This window comes from Chenopodium album, chromosome 4 (assembly GCF_948465745.1).
Source record: "Chenopodium album chromosome 4, dcCheAlbu1.1, whole genome shotgun sequence".
NCBI classification, from domain to species: Eukaryota; Viridiplantae; Streptophyta; class Magnoliopsida; order Caryophyllales; family Amaranthaceae; genus Chenopodium; species Chenopodium album.
In genome coordinates, this window is record NC_137837.1 from 6940753 (window position 1) to 6958690 (window position 17938).

The following is a 17938-nucleotide window of genomic DNA, read 5'->3' on the forward strand; positions in this document are numbered from 1 at the left end:
TCTTTATTCCTTTTCAATTTTCGCAGTAGCCAGTACCCAACACTACTTTTAATTTGTTCATCATCTGAGAAGTGAGACGATGATGATGAGGAGCACAGCAGCCAAAGCTCTACTTTTGCTCGGCTCTGCATCTTCGCCTTTTCAAGGAGATGAAAGTCAAGGGAATTTCCCCTGATGTTGTCACCTTTAATACCTTAATTCGAGGTATGTGCACTTTGGGGCAACAGAAAGAGGCCCAGGAAATGCTGACGGAGATGTTGGGGAACAGCATACCTCCTACCACTGAGATCTACAACATGTTGATTGATATGTATTGTAAAGATGGCAAGGTTGGTCAAGCAAAGGACATTTTTTAATACATGACTAAGATAGGATTGACAAAGCTCTTGGTCTCCTCCAGGAGTTGAATTTTAAAGGATTAACGCCTAATGTTATCACGTACAGCACTCTTATGATGCTTTGTGCAAAGACAATCAACTCAAGCTTGCACACCAGTTTTTTGAGGATATGAAAGCTCATGGACTGAAACCAGATATAATAGCTTGGAATTCATTCCTTGATGGCATGTGTAAGAATGGACAAATTGACGAAGCAATTACAACAGTGAAGCAAATGGGGAATACTGGAGTGGTCCCTGATATTATTACAATGGATGGTTTCTGTGAAGCTAATCGGCTTAGAGAAGCGGTGGACGTCTTCTCCTTTCTCACAGCTAAAGGACTGCATAATGTGCGTGCTTACAACATAATGATAAAAGGGTTTTGTAAAGAAGGGTTGCTAGCAAAAGCCGATGAATTACTGAAGAATATGGAGGACAATGGATGCTTTCCAGATGAATGCACCTTTAATACACTTATTAGAGGATTTATTGATGGAAAGGACATTAGGAGAGCATTAGAGCTTGTCAGGTTGATGAGAATCAAAGAGTTTGTTGCTCATAATCACACAATATCATCATTTGTGGGCTTACTCGCTGATCCAAATATCGGTGATGCAGACAAAGATTTGCTAAAAAGTTTTTGGAGAACTGAGTGAGCAATAGTTAGGATCAAAGGTGGAAGTAGCAATGAATAAATTATATATGATCAGCTCTGACAGAGATGTGTAACATCATGAGGGAATGTTGTAAATTAGTGAGTTGCACTTGCATATGTTTTCTTACTACCTGATAACTGCCTTTGAATATTAGCAGTACTACAGCTCAAGTATAGCTATATCTAAGCCATGGCACAAATACAAGAACATGACATTGAAGATTGATGACACCAATCGTGCTTACATTGCAAAGGAATCAATTTAACCATTTTATGTAATTACACTTGTTGCACACAAATCCACACAATGATCTACTTAGTTTTTACTCAATTGTTTTTTTCATGATGTATGAAGTTTGGTTGTTGACTCTTACTGAATAATTTATGGATTGTTTGCTTTGAATGCGTATACAAAAGGTTGATCTTATTAATGCTTAACTTGCACTCTCTGGTGCTACTGAAGTTAAAGATCAAGGATCAACACTCAAGACATTCCATTAGATATACTTCGTAATTGATGGCTTGTGTGAAGCTTTGGTTTCCTACTCATCTCTCACAGTTAAGTGCTTGCAGCCAGATGCATTTCGTAGTAAAAATCAAAGGACTTTGTAAATATGGTTTGTTGAGCGGTGCCACTGAATTGCTACAGAAATTGGATGTCCTCTAGATGAATACAATATTTTTCTTCCCCAAGTATGTCAGCAAGACTTTGAACTTGTTGGCACTATGAGAATCAAAGACTTTGAACTGATACATTTACAACTTTATTTGCCAGTGTACTCAGATAGTCTGATTATGCTGTTAGTGATTCAGATAAGGCTTTAGCTGAGAATTTTTACAAGAATTTGAATTCGGCCTCTGATGTTAAGATATTTTGGTTTATGCTTAGTCTCTGCCTCTCGGGTTCTTCCCTTCTCTGGTTATGTATCCTGTAACAAGTAGCAGCTCAACTGCATCTACAAGTCACTTATACAGCATGGTTCTGTTGAATGTTAAAGCTTCTGCGTATGAAGGATAAGCCTGCCATATAATTTGTGCACCAAACTCACACATAAAGGGGTGGTTTGTCAGTTCATGTTACCGGCTACTACCCTCGTGGATCTATTGGACATGGAATACAAATGTTCCTACAAGCTGTTTCTAGTTTAGTCATCTTTGTCCTTCTACTTAAAAAACGCATGAAAAACAAATAGTCTTGAATTTGCTAAAAATCCAGCACCAACTGTTACAATAACCCCATAATTGTCTCTCAAGTCTTTTTTCAATGGAACTCCCTGCTTTGCTAATGCACAAATTTGAAACAGTGAATATTCTTTCAAGGCTTTTGCTCTTAGAATACAACTGAAACTCTTTGTTGCCCAATGGTATGGTATCTTCAAACAACTAATCCAAAAAATTAACGCAATAAATTAACTCTATGGTAAAAAAAAAATAAAAAATTAACCCACTGAAGCCAAGCAAAACAAATACACCAGTGTGTAATTCAAAATATATAGGTATTAAAAGAACAGTCAACTACACAATTTGGGGATGTAGCTCAGATGGTAGAGCGCTCGCTTAGCATGCGAGAGGTACGGGGATCGATACCCCGCATCTCCATGTTTTATTTTCTAAATTCGTTTTTGTTCACTTTGAGAAGTGGTGTGAGTGTGTGACACCTTACTATTTCCATTCTTTTCATTATTTCTCTTGTCAAACAACTTGAAAAGGAAACAGGGACAATCTTAGTGGAACGGAGGTGTGCGTATATTACTTGTATATATGACCAGCATAATACAAAGTATAAAAGATGGTAGGTTTAAACTTAAGTTGGTGGATTATTCTAACTGCCATCTCTCTCTTTAGTCTACATGTTCTCAACTACAACAGAGTATAAAGGATAAGATTACTTGCAACATCATATAAAAGTAACACTAATAATGGTATAAAGCATCAATATAAGTGTATATTCTCGTACAATAACCAATATCAGTTCAGAAAATTGAGCACATATATTGATTTCATATTCCTACCAAAAAAAACAAGACTGCAAGAAAATTAGAGATGAATGATACAAGTAATACTATAAACCGATAGGATATTGACCAAACGAAAAGCCAAAAAAGAACTCAGATGCTTCACTTCACGTCTCGTCTTCACTATATATTGTGAATGTTTATACGTTACAGCCCCCACTAAGACAGTTGATTGTTAATCTCCCTCTCTTAGCCAAAACTTTCCGAAGAGGTTCCTTTGCTCTTGCGTGCTACGTTCGATCCCTTTAAACGTTCTATAATGGCAAGACATGCAGTTGTTTATGCTGTTCTGATTGTCACTTCTGTAATCTGTTTCAGATCAGGTAAGCTTAGTTGAGAACACATCTCCAAAGTGATTGAACTGCATAATTTCCTGTTTCATGTGCTTTCAGCTTCATCTTTATAACTAATGATTATTCCTTCTGTACAGGCTATGCACAGGATCCAGGACAATTTCTTATAAAAGCACTGTCTTGTTTCAATGCCGACAATGTAATTAAGCTCCCTCATATCTTGCATAATTGTACTTGCACATAAGATGAACCTCATGTTGTAGAGTAACAGAGCTCAAGCATTTCAATAATTTAGGCAAATTTTCTTCAGATTACTTTAAACAATTCCACCTTTTTCCATCAGAATTTTAGTTGATTACGCTTTGTTGCCTACACTTTTGAAAGAGAACACCACAGCCTCATACCTTAATTCATAATAATTTTCTGAATATCTGTAAAGTATTTTCTCCATGTGCATAGTAAAGTTGTAAGTTCTTCAGTACAGCAAAGTTTTTTAAAAATAAAATAAAATTAGTGTTGCTGGAAAACTTATTTTCATGCATCTAAAATCATCTTGTATATTTTACAAAATTACTTGTATATTCTCACTGATAAAATGTCAGTGCAGATCTATAGTAGGTGCTCGGAAGCATACAGACTAACCCAAAGTGGATACCTCAACATACCTTCTGCTGCAACAGAACAGTTCTGCTATGGTCCGTGTTTGGCAGAAACACACCTTGTCCTTGACTGTGTTGATCATTCGCTGTCCAAATTTGTGTTCTACAACAAGGCCACAATTAATGATGTACGAGCAACACTTCAAGCAGCTTGCGGCCACACCCATGAAAGAGGTACTAAGCTCACTAATCCTCACAGCATAAGTAATATTGTCCAAATGACAATTTGCCAACATCAGCCTTCACAAATAAAAATATCTGCAAAAAATGAGAACAAAAAAGCACAAACCCAAATTTTTCTGTTTTTATTGCACTTTAAATGACTTGTCGTGTATTGTAACATACTGTGCAGGAAACTTCAATGTGGAAGAATACATGCAGAAATATATGCAGGATGATTGGAGCGGTGCGAATCTATCTCCCTTACCAAACAACTTGTTCACCTTGATTTTCCTTTCTTCAACACTAATCCTCATGATCAGAGCTCTGTGAGGTCCTATTTGACTGGAAGCCAAATTTTTATTAGAAAATATTATACTGAAGCAACAAAATAGATTTGCTTCTATTTATTTGGAACTAATTAAATGAAAGAAGCATCAGTATATATGTTAATATGTACACACTTGACAGTAAGCCATATCTCCTGCTTATGATATAACATCACAAGGAGAATTATGTAAACAGGTATATTAAACCAACAGAACACTGAATGAGAGAAGCAGCATAGCATCAATATTGCCAGATATGTATGCACTCAACATCAAGCCATATTGCCAGTTTATGATTTAATAAAAACTCGATGAAAAATTAGTATATACGTATATAAAACCCACAGAAGAGAAGCGCCAATGTATACACTCCAATGTCCAGCTCCAGCTTATAATGTACTATATTAGTTACAGTAATAAGAGAATTGTGTAAATTGACTTATCAACCCCAAATGCTTCTAAGAAAATTATCTATAACAGACGATAAGCAACACGTAGCTGAGCAATGATTAATTTGATTCATGATAAATATTTACCAAGTTAACACCAAACAAAAGACCTTTGAAACGATCCTAAATCTTTATACTAATAAAGCACCTGAAGCGGTAGATGTCTCAGCTCACAAAGCATGAAAATGTGGCTCCTGGAAAATAGATAGTGTAATTCCTTTTTAATGAATACACAATAGAATCGCCAAAAAAAAAAGGGTACTATGCAGCAACTCTGCTCCCTAGTTGCTTCAAACCCCACAAAACATGTTTGAAGAAACTCCAAAAGATTGAAAGAGCAAAGCCATGACTTCCTATGCACAGCAAGAAGATGACTCATTCTATGAAATCATATTTTTAAAATCTTACTTATCACAAATGTGCAAGTTTTCCCGTAAAGCCTTGTTATTTATCATATTGGGATCATAAAATGCCATCAGTTCTTATCTTCCCCCAGTCCAGCCGTTTTTAAGGCAAAAATGGTCTTCATTTACTTATAACCTATGATGCTTGGAAAAGGATATGAGTGTCAAGACTCAAGCGTGCATCCAAGAGTATGATCTGAAAATTTCTTAACTTCAATATATAGAACATATTTATGAGTGTCCAAAGCTAAAATATGAACAAGGGGACAACGAAACTTCCTTTGTTACATTCTCTAAATTGAAGAGTCAAAGTGTCCATGCCCAGTAGAAGTGATAAGCCTATTAGCCTGTCCCCTGAATCAATCATTGGTCCCCTGTCCCCTGAGGTGATAAGCCTATTAGCCGCACAAATTTTATAGACCACTCCAATAAATATCCTTACAACAATACAACATGTTCACTCCAGGCCACTTCTCAGGCTCTAGTCAACATAGTTCCTCGCATGCTTGCTGCTGCTGAGGCTCCACAAGTACACAACTAAAGGAGCTACGGAGTATAAAGTTTTAACCATTATCCAACCAAGCTGAGCCCAATGGACTTTCTGACACTACTATCTTTCATTAATACTCTTAATTTATCAACTTCATCCCATTTTCCTTCTTCTGCGTAGATATTGGATAACAATACATAATTACCAGAATTCCATGGCTCAAGAATTATAAGCTCTTTAAGAGCATGTTCTGCAAGTTGAACATCACCATGATTTCGTGAAGCGCTGAGCAGGGCACCCCACAACACAGCATTTGGCCTCATCGGCATGTTTTTAACCAAGTCATATGCCTCCGACAAACATCCACTTCGACCAAGTAGGTCTACCATACATCCATAATGCTCAAGCTTTGGCAGAATTTTGTGCTTGACTGTCATCAACGAGAACAAGTGCCGGCCTTTCTGTAACAATCCTGCATGGACACAACAGGTTAAAGCCCCTACATAACTAGAATCGTTAGGCTTTATCCCTTTACTAAGCATTTTTTCAAACAAATCAACACCAAGCTCGCCTTTCCCATTAAAAGCAAGACCTGAGATTAGGGTGTTCCAGGATATCACATTTTTCCGAGGCATTTCACAGAAGACCTGATGAGCTGTTTCTAAGTCTCCACATTTGCAATAGAAACTCACTATCGAGTTACCCACTGTGATGAAATCTCGAAAGAGTCCACTCGATTTAGCATATGAGTGCAACCTATTCCCAACATCAAAAGCACCCAAACGGCCACATACAGGTAGAACAGAAACCACAGTAGCCTCATCTGGCTCAAAACAACCATCAATTTCCATATCCCTGAACACTCCCAAGGCCTCCCTATCCCTCCCACTCTTCGCCAATGAAGATATCATCGAATTCCATGACACAATGCTCCGTTCCCTCATCCGCCTAAACAACAACAACCCCATATCAATATCCCCCACCTTACAAAACCCACGAATCATCAAATTCCAAATGATCACATCCCTTTGCGGCATTTCATCGAACACCTTCTTTGCATCCTCCATCTTCTCACAATTCGCATAAAACTCAACAATCCCAATCCTCACAGCATTACGCCGCTCAAACCCAAGTTTCATAATCTCACCATGAACAAATTTCCCAACCCTTGAATCACGGATATTACAACAAGACTTAATCAAAGGCGCAAACGTATATTCATTGGGCAAAACCCCATTATTTTTCATTAGAGAAAAAAGAGATAAAGACTTCTCAAATGGCCCAGAAACAGAGTAACCCTTTATCATAGAATTGAAAAGGAGAAGATCAGGGAACTGGGTTTGCTGAAATACAAGCTCAGCGTGCCGCATTTTGCCATTGGCCCGACAAACGGCGACGAAATGAGAGAGAACTTGATTTGATTGGTGGAGCTGGTGGCGGAGGAAATGGGCGTGGATTTCGAGAAGGCGGGTTTGGGTTCTCCGGTCATGGAGATGACGGAGGATCCGGCGCTCCACTTCTCTGCTCATTTTTGTGTGTATGTTGTAGTGCTCACTATGTGTTTGATGAAATGACTGAGAGTTTAGATGAGAAATATTTTGGAAGTTATTTTTTTGGCGCCAACCAAAGTAAGCCTAACTACTTTTTACCGTTTAAAAGGTGCTCGGTAAGTCGGTAACAGTGAAGGAGTAATAATGTACCTCCGTTTTGCTGAGGGAATAGTTAAAATTGCTAATAGGTCAATGAGGAAGAAAATATTTTTAGCTCATTTGTTGGTTGGACGTGGGAAGTAGAAGTTCCCGTGAAATTTCAATTTCTGCTCCCTTTGTTCCTTTATTTTTGCCCCATTGTCATTTTTTGGGTCAAATTTTGAAAATTTTGACCATAAATTGTCGTTAATGTATAAAAGGTAATATAGTCATGAGTGGTCTTGTTAGATTCGTCTCATTTTATATTTTATTAATATCATGTTTTTATAATTTTTACGTGTATGGAAATAATGATACAACTGTTCTAATACATGTCTTGGAGACCGTGCATAGTCAAATGAAGCAATAAAATAGAGTATGAAATTGTAATTCCTGAGAATTTTCAAAAACTGTTTGGTTAGATGTGGGAATTTCCACTTCCCATGGGAAGTTCCACTTATACCTAGGGAGGACTAGGTAAGTTAATTCCTTCATTTTGTGGGAAGTGGAAGTTCCAATATCTACATTATTGTCAACCAAACAAACATGTATAAATCCATTTCCTAGGAAATCAAAAATCCCATTAATTTGTTTGTCAACCAAACAAGGCTTAAGTTTCAATGGAACATTTAGAGCTCGCTTGGTTGCAATAGGAATTAACTTCCCATGGTAATTTGCAAATTATGGGAAATTATTTCCCTCTTCAAATTCCTAGGAAATTGCCTTAGTTTGTTTGGTTGGCATTAAGGAAATTACGATTCCTAGGAAATTTGAGTCACCTAGGGGAAGGTGGGTAAATAAATTCCTGCATTATGTAGGAAATGGAAATTCCTAGAAATTTCTATTTCCTACACTTTGCAGTTTTTTTGGTTAACCAAACAACACCCCAATAATACATTTCCTAAGAATTTTAAATGCCTACATAAATTTGGTGCAGCCAAACAAGGCCTTATATTGTATGAGTTGTACACTTTCGTTTATGTATATAAGTATATCTTATTCTCTAATGCTCCAAAATTAAATGGATCTTATGAAGAGTGTTAAATATTCAATTTCAGAATGAACATTCATAAGGTGCATACAACAAAGATTGTATAAGGCATATAAGTCAATTCGGCAACTTGATATATACGAAGTTCAAGATATTCCTTCTAAAGATAATCAATTGTTAACAATTGATTATAATTTGCTCATTACAAAATTTTAAAAAGTTCAAATAACTTCAGTTCAATTTAATATGGAGTCCTTCCAAAACTTCAGTTTAATTAACTTTCAACAAAAAAAAGGGAAAAAAAAAAATTGAACAATACTCTTTAGTAAAGCAATGCAATGTAGATGAAAACGAACATTCTAAGATGATGTCTTTTTCATTATATACTTCTTTTAAGGGGAAAGAGGGCAGTATTTGTTATAATACTATCAAGGCCAGCCATAGAATAAAAATTTCCTTAAAACTCCACTGATCTTACTATTCCTTGTATGAAACAATGAACAATTTGCTGCAACTTTTTCTGGAACCTCTAGTTGAAGAAGATTTTATCAGATACATAAAATACAATGACTAAACTAACAGCAACAGAAGTTAGCGGTTGTCAATCCCTACACAATGCTACAGAGAAAATACAGAGAAAGGGCTCATTCAACCTTCTCATTTTTTGGAAGAACCGAAACCACCGAATCCCATCATAGCAGCCACTTCAGTATCTATCTCAGGCTCCTCCACAACAGCCTTCTCTTTCTGGTACAAGAAAGCAACCGTTAAAGAATTCAGAGTTGTAACAACAAAAACTCCATGAAGAGGGATAAAAGAGAGAAAATCACATAAATTAATTTCATTGTACAAACCTTCTTTTCTTTCTTTCTCTCCCGACGCTGACGTTTTATCTCCTCCTCCTCTTGTTGCTGCTTTAAAATTCTTTCGTCAAGATCTGAGTGAAAAAGGCACCACTTACGTCAGGATACAATAACAGTAACTACCTCTTACATGATAGGCTGCAAGTTAATATAAATACTAGTACTGTACAAGAACATTGTCAATCACACAAAAACAGTAATGTATTCTCACCTTGCTCTGAAAAACTGCCAGGCGTTTTTCGCTTTTTTAGAACCTCAAACCGTTGTCGTACCTGAGATTAATAAGGTAATATGCCATCAATCCAACACGGCAATTACAAGCAGCAAGTCCAACATGGAGTGTCTCAAAAATAAATTTGGGTCCCTTTACTTGAGTAGGTAAGTGAGGGAAAAACTAAAACACAGGCAATTCTACTTTGCACATACACAGTTAGGATCCCACTTCATAAACTTTCCTTTCCAGACACATTATTTAGATTAACAAAATATATCTTCCAAACACAATTTCCTCAAACAACCTCCCCTCCCCTCTCCTAAATTGTGTAGGATCTAAATTGCACTCTACCACTCCATTAAACAGGGAATTATTCGAAAATGTCAGCATGTTCAATATCGGGTCTGCTACACACATCAACCTAAGAATGTGAGATGTGTCACTGATGACTAGCCAAAGATGACCAAATAGCATTTGATAGGATAACCTTAACCTATATAACCAGAACAATGACCATAGGCAACTATTGGCAGTTGTCTGACAGGTAACGATTGAAATCATATGGGGCAGAGTAGTATGGATTAAGAGGTGATTAGCAAGCACTGAAGGAAGTTGCCAAAGTTCAGACACACTACCTTCAACATCCACATAAGAATAAAGAGGGCAGTAGCAGCGAAATGGGGTGGATTGAATGGGAAAAAGGAGGGTGTCAGACTGTTCAACTGGAGGGGAGGAAAGAAACAATGAAGCAGACTGGGAGGGAGAAGGGGAATAGGATTTTATTACTTTTTGAAGATAAAATTGAAAAACATTAACGATGTAAGCAAATCTGTTAACTTTGAGTCTTTGACGATGCTTTGCAAGTTCAGGGTCACCCTAGGAAGAGGTATAGATTTTTAGAGCTGTATGAGAAAAATACCAAAAAATGGTCATACAGTATAATTTTCCCAACAAAAAAAAAAAAAAAAAAAAAAAAAAAAAAAAAAAAAAACATAAGTTCAATTATTGCTTGACCACAATGCCCCAACAACTCTTTTTATACTCTTCCATAATAATTCAGCCATCATAAGTATCACTATTTCACAATATATAAGATTCTTCCAAATCCAAGATATTGTACACTCAAATTACAAAACAGAGCAATTAGTATCAAAGCTTACCTGATCCAGAGTTGCTCGCTCTGATCGCATAGACATACCCAAAGCCCTTTGATCTGATATAAGCAAATTCATGATGAGGGTGAATCAAAGTCCCATGTGAAAGTAAACAAAAAAGGCAATAAAAGAAGCAGCTACACACACACTCACTCACTTACACACACACTTACACACACACACACACACACGAGAGAGAGAGAGAGAGAGTTCAGCAGATCCCCTAGTAAAGCTTACGTTTTTTGCCATTGATGTGGTCCAAGTAATTTGCAGAATCCTTTACCACACATTCACAAACTGAACAAAAGTAACCGGCCTGCAATAAGGAAACTTTGGTGAGCACACAAAAACCACTAGAATTAAGACCTTGATATATTAACTGGATAAACCACCATCCAATTACGTTCGAACTGAGCAGTTACTCATGATATATTGATCACACTCAGATTTGCACCAATATGAAGAGGCAAACACACACTCACCCCTATAACTGAAAGTGCTGACAAAGAAACAGACAGAACATAACTTCGACAAGATTTGCACTCAGGAATCCATCATAGAGAAGCCTAAAGCATGTATACTTTCTATATATGTCCATCTTTCCAACAATTTTTTACCAGAATTAAGCTAACAAAAAAGTTGGAAACAGCAGCCAGCATGCGAAGGACATTGGTAAAAAGAACCAACCCCTGCCAAAAGACTTGACAACAAAGGAACTGGTTTTTTGAATAAGTATACGAAGTGCCAACAGGAAGAGAGGAGAAACATCCAGTCTCCAGTTGGGTTAAGCAAAAATGAACAGCGAAATGCACCTACAAACACCAACAATTAGCAAGCTCTTACTTCTTATATAACACTGCCTAGGAAATGGATGACATCACCACTCCCACAGAAAAGAAATGGAAGTTAAAAACAGGAAATGCGGGAACCTAACTAATATAGTCAACTTTTGGAGCTAATTACCTATTATAATTCTATTTAAAAGCAACTAACTTATAACAATCTATTTGGTGTTGGTAGGTAGCACTTCCAACTAGTGGAAGACGTTAGACATGTCATCAAAGGGGCCCACTTTCATAGCTTTCCTCCCTCTCCCCACCTTTCTTCAATTCCATTTTCAATTTTTCCACATAATAGATCCCTTGCCCTTAATTCTCCCCACCTTCACTGATCCAAGCAACGGAATCCCCTACTGAGACTATAAATTACCAAAGGTTTGAGACAGTTATAAGTAATTAAATCTAACTACTTGTGGAATTATTGTCAGTTGCCAAACTAGGGTTTTCAACAATTTGGGAGTAACTGCTTATCATTCAAAAAGCTTGAGGGTGATAACACTATGTTTACTTCAAAAAAATTGGATATTTGGCATTAGCACATAATTGACTTCCTTGTTTACTCTCCACTCAATTAGGGGGTAATTGTTAAATTTTCAGTCGTGGGTTTTCCTTTAAAAACAAAGTGTTGTACAATGTTCAGATAACCAATTGTTTCTACTTTACCACCCATTTGTAAATATTCTTGATACTTCCCAATCCAGGAGCCAATCCTAAATTGAAGGCAATATTCAGCCAAGCCATCCACACACATCTACTTCCCTAATGCAGAATTGTCCAAAGACAATTTGAATGAAATGAATGAACCGCAGGAGGCATAAAAGGAGAGCCAGGCATGCTGAGCTCAAGACAGCAGGTCTTGCCTTCCCCAATCAATACAGAGAACTCAATCATCCTGGCATCCCACGGTACTTCATCGGAAATAGCTTAATTGGAAAAGGATAGGCCTTGCCAAGGCTGAAATTGTTAAGGAGAGATTCTAATTCAAGCTCCAAAAAAAAACTCTTAAGACTAATGCCAAACTTTACACTAATCGAAGCCTTACACATTCAAATCCAGCTAAAAGAGAGACTCAAAAAAACTGAAGCATCATTCACCAACAAACGAATTTATTACTTTAATTCATTCGCCTAATTCCTCTTAATTATAAAAGGAAAATTTGTAGGGATAGATGTCACATTTTGAAACAGCTACATAATAAGTTTTCTTTAACAACTACTACCTAATATCAAGTATTTGATTTTAGTAGCACTACCAAAAGATATTTTGTTGTCAGTTGGCAGTGCTACTATGGCTTTCCAAGTCTAACTCTTAAACCACTGCATAAATAAATGTTATTTGAAATATGATCCAATTTCAATGGTGTTCAGTACTATAAGTCTGAATTTTGTAGTTGCCTGTACTCCTGTACATAACACACAGGACACTCCAACCAACTCGAGAAAGCAGAAAGACAATGATACACCAATCTAAAATTCTAGAGGATGCCAAAAAAAAAAATATATGCTAATACTACTCCAGGCAAGTAATTTAATAGCCCAATTACAATTGCTTCCTCCACACCCCTAGTCCCCTTACCCTTCCCTACCCTCCCCACACAACCCTAGTCCCCTAGATCAATCAACAAAAAACATGCCCAGAGCATATAACAGAACATAACTGAACCCAGAAGCAGAACCCAGAGAGAGAGAGAAATAGAGAATATACCTGCTGGCTTAGTGGTGCTATTGGAGTGACAACCTGCAAAAAAGCATTACGAGAGTCAGCATTAGAAAAAGAAGATGTAAAGAATAGCCTTACATGTTTCTTACGAATAAATTAGGAACTTCAGTTGAATACTTATAGCAGTAAATTTCAGATGTAATGTATACTGCATACAACTACTCATTATTTGGCTGGGGAAGAATGTATCAAACTCATACATAAGTCCCAAAAGACTCGCATTAGGTAATTTTCTAGCATTGTAAAGATGTTCAGCCTGGTTAGGAAAGTACAAAAATCAAACCTATTCATATATTTGTATTGGACGGCCAAGGATATGAGATGGGGTACTTTTGCCATGGTCCAATGTCAATAGCATAAACTATGATTCACTGACCCATAATAAAATTTCACGCACACATACATGTTTTGACAGGAAAGTAAAAAAGTCATGAGGCCTAGCTGGAAATAGCAAATAAAGACTTTTAGTAATATTATACTTGTACAGAAATTGCATCCAACAAGAAAACTGTGTTGAACATACTCTACATAAATTAATAATTCTAATACAGTTTTCAGATTCATACCACCAAATAAAGAATAAATTATCAGAATATGAAAAAACACTTATTTAAAGAAACTCTTTTAAGTAACAGCAAGATTAACCAATTCTCCCAAGCGTAGAAGTCCCACATTCATATCCATTGGCATCTTTACTGCCTATAATTTTGTCATCGAGTCCAATCCCCCTGCCTCCTAACTCCTAAGTCCTCTTTCTCAAAGTCACAGTTAACATATATCTTTTTCCTTTCTCCAATTGTTCTCTACTGTTGTTTTCCAATGAATTTTGATAAAATATCAACTACAATAACCCAATAATAATCTCTTCACAACAAGTCTAGGGAGGTCCAGATATATGAAGCCTTACCTCCACCAAATAGTCAAAAACTGAAATTTGGTTCAAAAATTACTAAGTCCACGTGTGTTTGCGCTTCAGAGAACACAAACTTACATGATACAAACATAAAGAAGTTCCAGCCATGACAGTTCTAAAAGAAAGAGATAGTCATCTTTAAAAACAAGTGGTTTACGACTAAACACAATAGATTAAATCTTTTCTCCCAGTCAGATCACAGTAAACTATCTTGAACTTGCTTACATGGCAGCCCAGGCCCCAGTCTAATCACTGCCGGTAGGAGCTAATATAGCTCCATAAATGGAACAAACACAAACAGCAGGGAAGACTGACTGCAAAGATGCACAACCCAAAAAAATGATCCACCTTCTAATGATACTATGAACTAGGATTACTCAGCTACAAGACATTTTTTTCTCTCAAGAATAAGAGAAGCATAACGTTACCAAGTTTAGAAGATCTTGTCAAGTAGTTGCCATAAAACATATCTAAGACCAAATGACAGTAGATCCCTATTGGCTAGACCATTAAGCAATAGGCAGAATCACTAGCACAAAGTCCATCAAATTTCATTATGCACTGTATTCCATGACAATACAGCTAGAATTAACATGAAAACCCAAAACAACACCAAGCTATTCATCTCTTAGTCCCACTAGCCAAAACACTACACCTAAAAACCATAACATCAGCAACGCCATTGAATTCGACAAACAGCCACAAATGCACCAATTAAAATTGACAAAGGCAGGCAAATATACTGACCTGGGTCTTCCCCAAACGAGACTCGAGATCAACTTCATAATCCCTATGTTTCAATGGCTGCCTCTGCACTGGAGGTCCTTTAGCTGCACATACATTTTCAATAATTTAAGCATTATTCTAATCCAAAATCATAATATTTTTCACCAATAAATCAAATTAAAGAAAACGTTCAGCTTACATTTGGATTTCGACCTTCCATCATCTTTTTCCTGTATCAAAATTCCACCATAAAAACAAAAATTCAGAAAACAATAAAATTAAATCAAATTCATGAAATAATTACTGAAAATTTGAACTCCCAAAACCTTTTCTTCTCGCTCCCGAGCTCGTTGCAAAAACTCTTCACGATCGAACTTCCTCCTAAAAGTGTTATCAACTCCAGCTGCCTGCATAATTCCACCCACAAAAAACCCATCAATCAATCAATTCTTTTTGTATAACATCAAAATTTCCAGTAACAATTAAATTTCTTCTAAAATTATAAAACTGAAATTAATTACAACAACTACAATAATATCATCATAGCATTAATCCTAATGTTGGGGCGGGCTACAAGAACCAAGAATTAATTTCCTGTACTCGTTAAAATTGAAAAATAATGCAAAAAATTAGATGGGTGGATTTAAATACTCACTTTATCATTGGATTGAGACATATTGGGAACTATCAATTTAAAACCCTAATTTAGTTTATAGTAGAACAAAAAAAATAATTAGATTATATGAATAAGAAGATTGGAGAGAAGTACTGGAATTTGAATAAATTGTGAGAATTTGAAGGGTGAAATTTGAGAGTTATATTTTGTTGATCTACTGTAGTGTGTAATTTAAAATATGCAATTATGCAGGCATTGAAGAATAGGACTCTTTTCTTGAGTTCGTACCAAGGTTAAATATTTTCTGGCAAGATAAATCAATGTTAATTATAATTCATTTAATTTCGAGGCTGTGGTGCAAAATTGGTGTTTGGTCTAGTGGTATGATTCTCGCTTTGGGAGCGAGAGGTCGTGAGTTCGATTCTCGCAACACCCCTTAAAGTTTAGTAAATGTGAACAATGCCTAAAACACAAAAGTGTTACTCCCTCCATTTTTAAATACACATGGTTGATGGCGAGAATTGGTTGTTTTTTTCCTTCTAATTTTTTTATATGGTACACGCTATTTTAACTTGTCTACTTAAAACAAAAGGTTCTCTAGAATTTCCAAGGAAATCTTTGGCATGGGACTGTGAGGTCGATAAAAATGAGTATATATGTGAGTATTGTTTGCATTGCCTCACGTCAATACATATGCTAAAAATCTTATAACCCAGTCTAAGTAGGCTACAATTTTGTTTTGCCAGATGCTTTAAAGATGAAGCATTTTTTTAAACTTGATTTTTAGGATGAACTTGTACTTGTGTGTTTATTGGTGAGTTTTTGCAAGATGTTTAGGGTTTAGGCTCCTCTTTTGGCATTAATTGCTTGGTTATGAGCTTTAATCATTGACACTTTAGGAACATGACGATAAAAAAACATTTTAACTAATTAACAAGTATGTCTATCACTAGGTTCCATAGCTTCATATTGAATTTATCCAGATCGATCTTAGACACATTACATACATTACGCTTTTGAAAATCCATTATTATTACTTCTACGTTGTGATATATTTTCTTCGTTCTAGTAATATTGTGACAGGAATGAAAATTACATCCCTTGAAAATCATAAAAAGTTTATTTTATAAGATGAATCTAATAAGACCATATGTAACTATATTTTTATATAGTCAAATAAGAGTGATAAATATTGTAAAGTAAATTATTGCAATACTCCCTCTGTTTTTAAATACTTGTTCCACTTTCCTTTTTTCGGTCGTTTTTAAATACTTGTTCAATTTCCTTATTTGGAATACTATTACAATGTTTAATTCAATTCTCTCATCTAGTGGATCTAATATAAATCATATTTTATTAATTTCATATTCTCTTCTCCAATTATCCTCACTTCTTTGCTTTTTACAATTTTTTATTCTTCAATCTACCCCACTACCTCCATATTTTATTACTCTCTCCAATTTCTCTTAAAATGGAGCAAGTATTTAAAAACGGAGGGAGTACTTCGTATTACTAGAACGTATGACTGATTGACGGTTATTTATCCCAAAGCATGCAACAAACTCACTTCACTTTTAACATATGCCCTTTGTGCAATTAGCATACTGAACACAGTTGATCATCTTTTTCTCAACTGCACTAGAACCAAAAAAAGTTTGGAATCTCCCATTATCGAAAAAGTGGTTAGATTGCTCAACCTCCTTTCTACAACTAACGGAAACATTAATTTACTTAAGAAAACACCAAAGTACATTAAGGAAATTCATTTTTCTCAATTGGAGTACTTGGAAAGAGCAGAATGCTATTATCTTCGGTAATGAGACCTTTGATATCTTTAGGATTTACCACCGAGCACAATTTGTGTTCAATGAGTGGAACCAAAGAAGTCTCATAGATACCTTTTCCTCCATAGAATCTCCCATTTTGAGATCCCATAATCATTCACCTCATACTCAATCCCCATCATCCATTCTTATATCATGGAAGACGCCTCCTAACTTCTTCAAGCTCAACTTCGACGGTTCAGTTCGTCACAACTCGACAGCAACAGGTGTTATCATCAGAGATAGCAGCGGAGCACTAATCAAGGCATCTACGTTCAACCTCGGAAATGCCAAAGTATTTATAGCAAAAGCTACGGCTCTTCATAAAGAAGTTCAACTAGCTCTTTAATGTGGCATTCAAAACATTGAAATTGAAGGTGATAGTTTATTAGTCATCAACTTAATAAAAGAAATTTGGGCAGTACCTTGGCAGATTGAACATATTATCGAAGACACTCGTTCTCTTCTTTCTCAGTTTCGCAATTGAAGTATCCATCACATCTACCGAGAGGCAAATCGCGCAGCGGATTGGATAACTAATGTTGGCCATTTAGTGTGTA

At 36.2% G+C, this 17938-nt stretch overlaps 3 protein-coding genes, 2 non-coding genes and 1 pseudogene across 5 annotated transcripts; 4 read left to right on the forward strand and 2 right to left on the reverse strand.

The window, feature by feature from the left end:
* The first annotated feature begins 149 nt into the window (after window positions 1-149).
* Window positions 150-1035, forward strand: LOC145627551 (pentatricopeptide repeat-containing protein At3g09650, chloroplastic-like). Its single transcript, XM_081679927.1, has 2 exons — window positions 150-329; window positions 445-1035. The coding sequence occupies exons 1-2, from the start codon at window positions 150-152 to the stop codon at window positions 1033-1035; spliced, it is 771 nt and encodes a 256-aa protein (XP_081536053.1).
* Window positions 1036-2560: 1525 nt separating this feature from the next.
* On the forward strand, window positions 2561-2633 carry TRNAA-AGC (transfer RNA alanine (anticodon AGC)). Its single transcript has one exon. It is a non-coding gene; the product is annotated as a tRNA-Ala (tRNA).
* A 421-nt stretch (window positions 2634-3054) lies between these two features.
* Window positions 3055-4554, forward strand: LOC145626513 (uncharacterized). The gene is made up of 4 exons (XM_081678954.1): window positions 3055-3372; window positions 3480-3541; window positions 3950-4175; window positions 4354-4554. The coding sequence occupies exons 1-4, from the start codon at window positions 3309-3311 to the stop codon at window positions 4491-4493; spliced, it is 492 nt and encodes a 163-aa protein (XP_081535080.1). The 5' UTR covers window positions 3055-3308; the 3' UTR covers window positions 4494-4554.
* A 1224-nt stretch (window positions 4555-5778) lies between these two features.
* On the reverse strand, window positions 5779-7501 carry LOC145626514 (pentatricopeptide repeat-containing protein At1g09190 pseudogene; annotated as a pseudogene).
* A 1445-nt stretch (window positions 7502-8946) lies between these two features.
* Window positions 8947-15850, reverse strand: LOC145626515 (uncharacterized). The gene is made up of 10 exons (XM_081678955.1): window positions 15595-15850; window positions 15266-15346; window positions 15139-15169; window positions 14961-15043; window positions 13286-13318; window positions 10980-11058; window positions 10749-10801; window positions 9586-9646; window positions 9366-9448; window positions 8947-9258 (listed from the first exon to the last, which is right to left on the reverse strand). The coding sequence occupies exons 1-10, from the start codon at window positions 15613-15615 to the stop codon at window positions 9169-9171; spliced, it is 615 nt and encodes a 204-aa protein (XP_081535081.1). The 5' UTR covers window positions 15616-15850; the 3' UTR covers window positions 8947-9168.
* Window positions 15851-15919: 69 nt separating this feature from the next.
* On the forward strand, window positions 15920-15995 carry TRNAP-UGG (transfer RNA proline (anticodon UGG)). The gene has a single exon. It is a non-coding gene; the product is annotated as a tRNA-Pro (tRNA).
* The last annotated feature ends 1943 nt before the right edge of the window (window positions 15996-17938 follow it).

Excerpts from the sequence above, each read along its gene's own strand:
- LOC145626513 (XM_081678954.1), top strand. The coding sequence starts at position 3,309 with ATGGCAAGACATGCAGTTGTTTATGCTGTTCTGATTGTCACTTCTGTA. Across the intron at positions 3,542-3,949 it reads CTTGTTTCAATGCCGACAAT|ATCTATAGTAGGTGCTCGGA; the intron begins GTAATTAAGCTC and ends ATGTCAGTGCAG. Across the intron at positions 4,176-4,353 it reads CGGCCACACCCATGAAAGAG|GAAACTTCAATGTGGAAGAA; the intron begins GTACTAAGCTCA and ends CATACTGTGCAG.
- LOC145627551 (XM_081679927.1), top strand. The coding sequence starts at position 150 with ATGAAAGTCAAGGGAATTTCCCCTGATGTTGTCACCTTTAATACCTTA. Across the intron at positions 330-444 it reads TGTATTGTAAAGATGGCAAG|CACTCTTATGATGCTTTGTG; the intron begins GTTGGTCAAGCA and ends TATCACGTACAG.
- LOC145626515 (XM_081678955.1), bottom strand. The coding sequence starts at position 15,615 with ATGTCTCAATCCAATGATAAA. Across the intron at positions 11,059-13,285 it reads TAGCACCACTAAGCCAGCAG|GCCGGTTACTTTTGTTCAGT; the intron begins GTATATTCTCTA and ends TCCTTATTGCAG. Across the intron at positions 9,449-9,585 it reads TGGCAGTTTTTCAGAGCAAG|ATCTTGACGAAAGAATTTTA; the intron begins GTGAGAATACAT and ends TTTTTCACTCAG.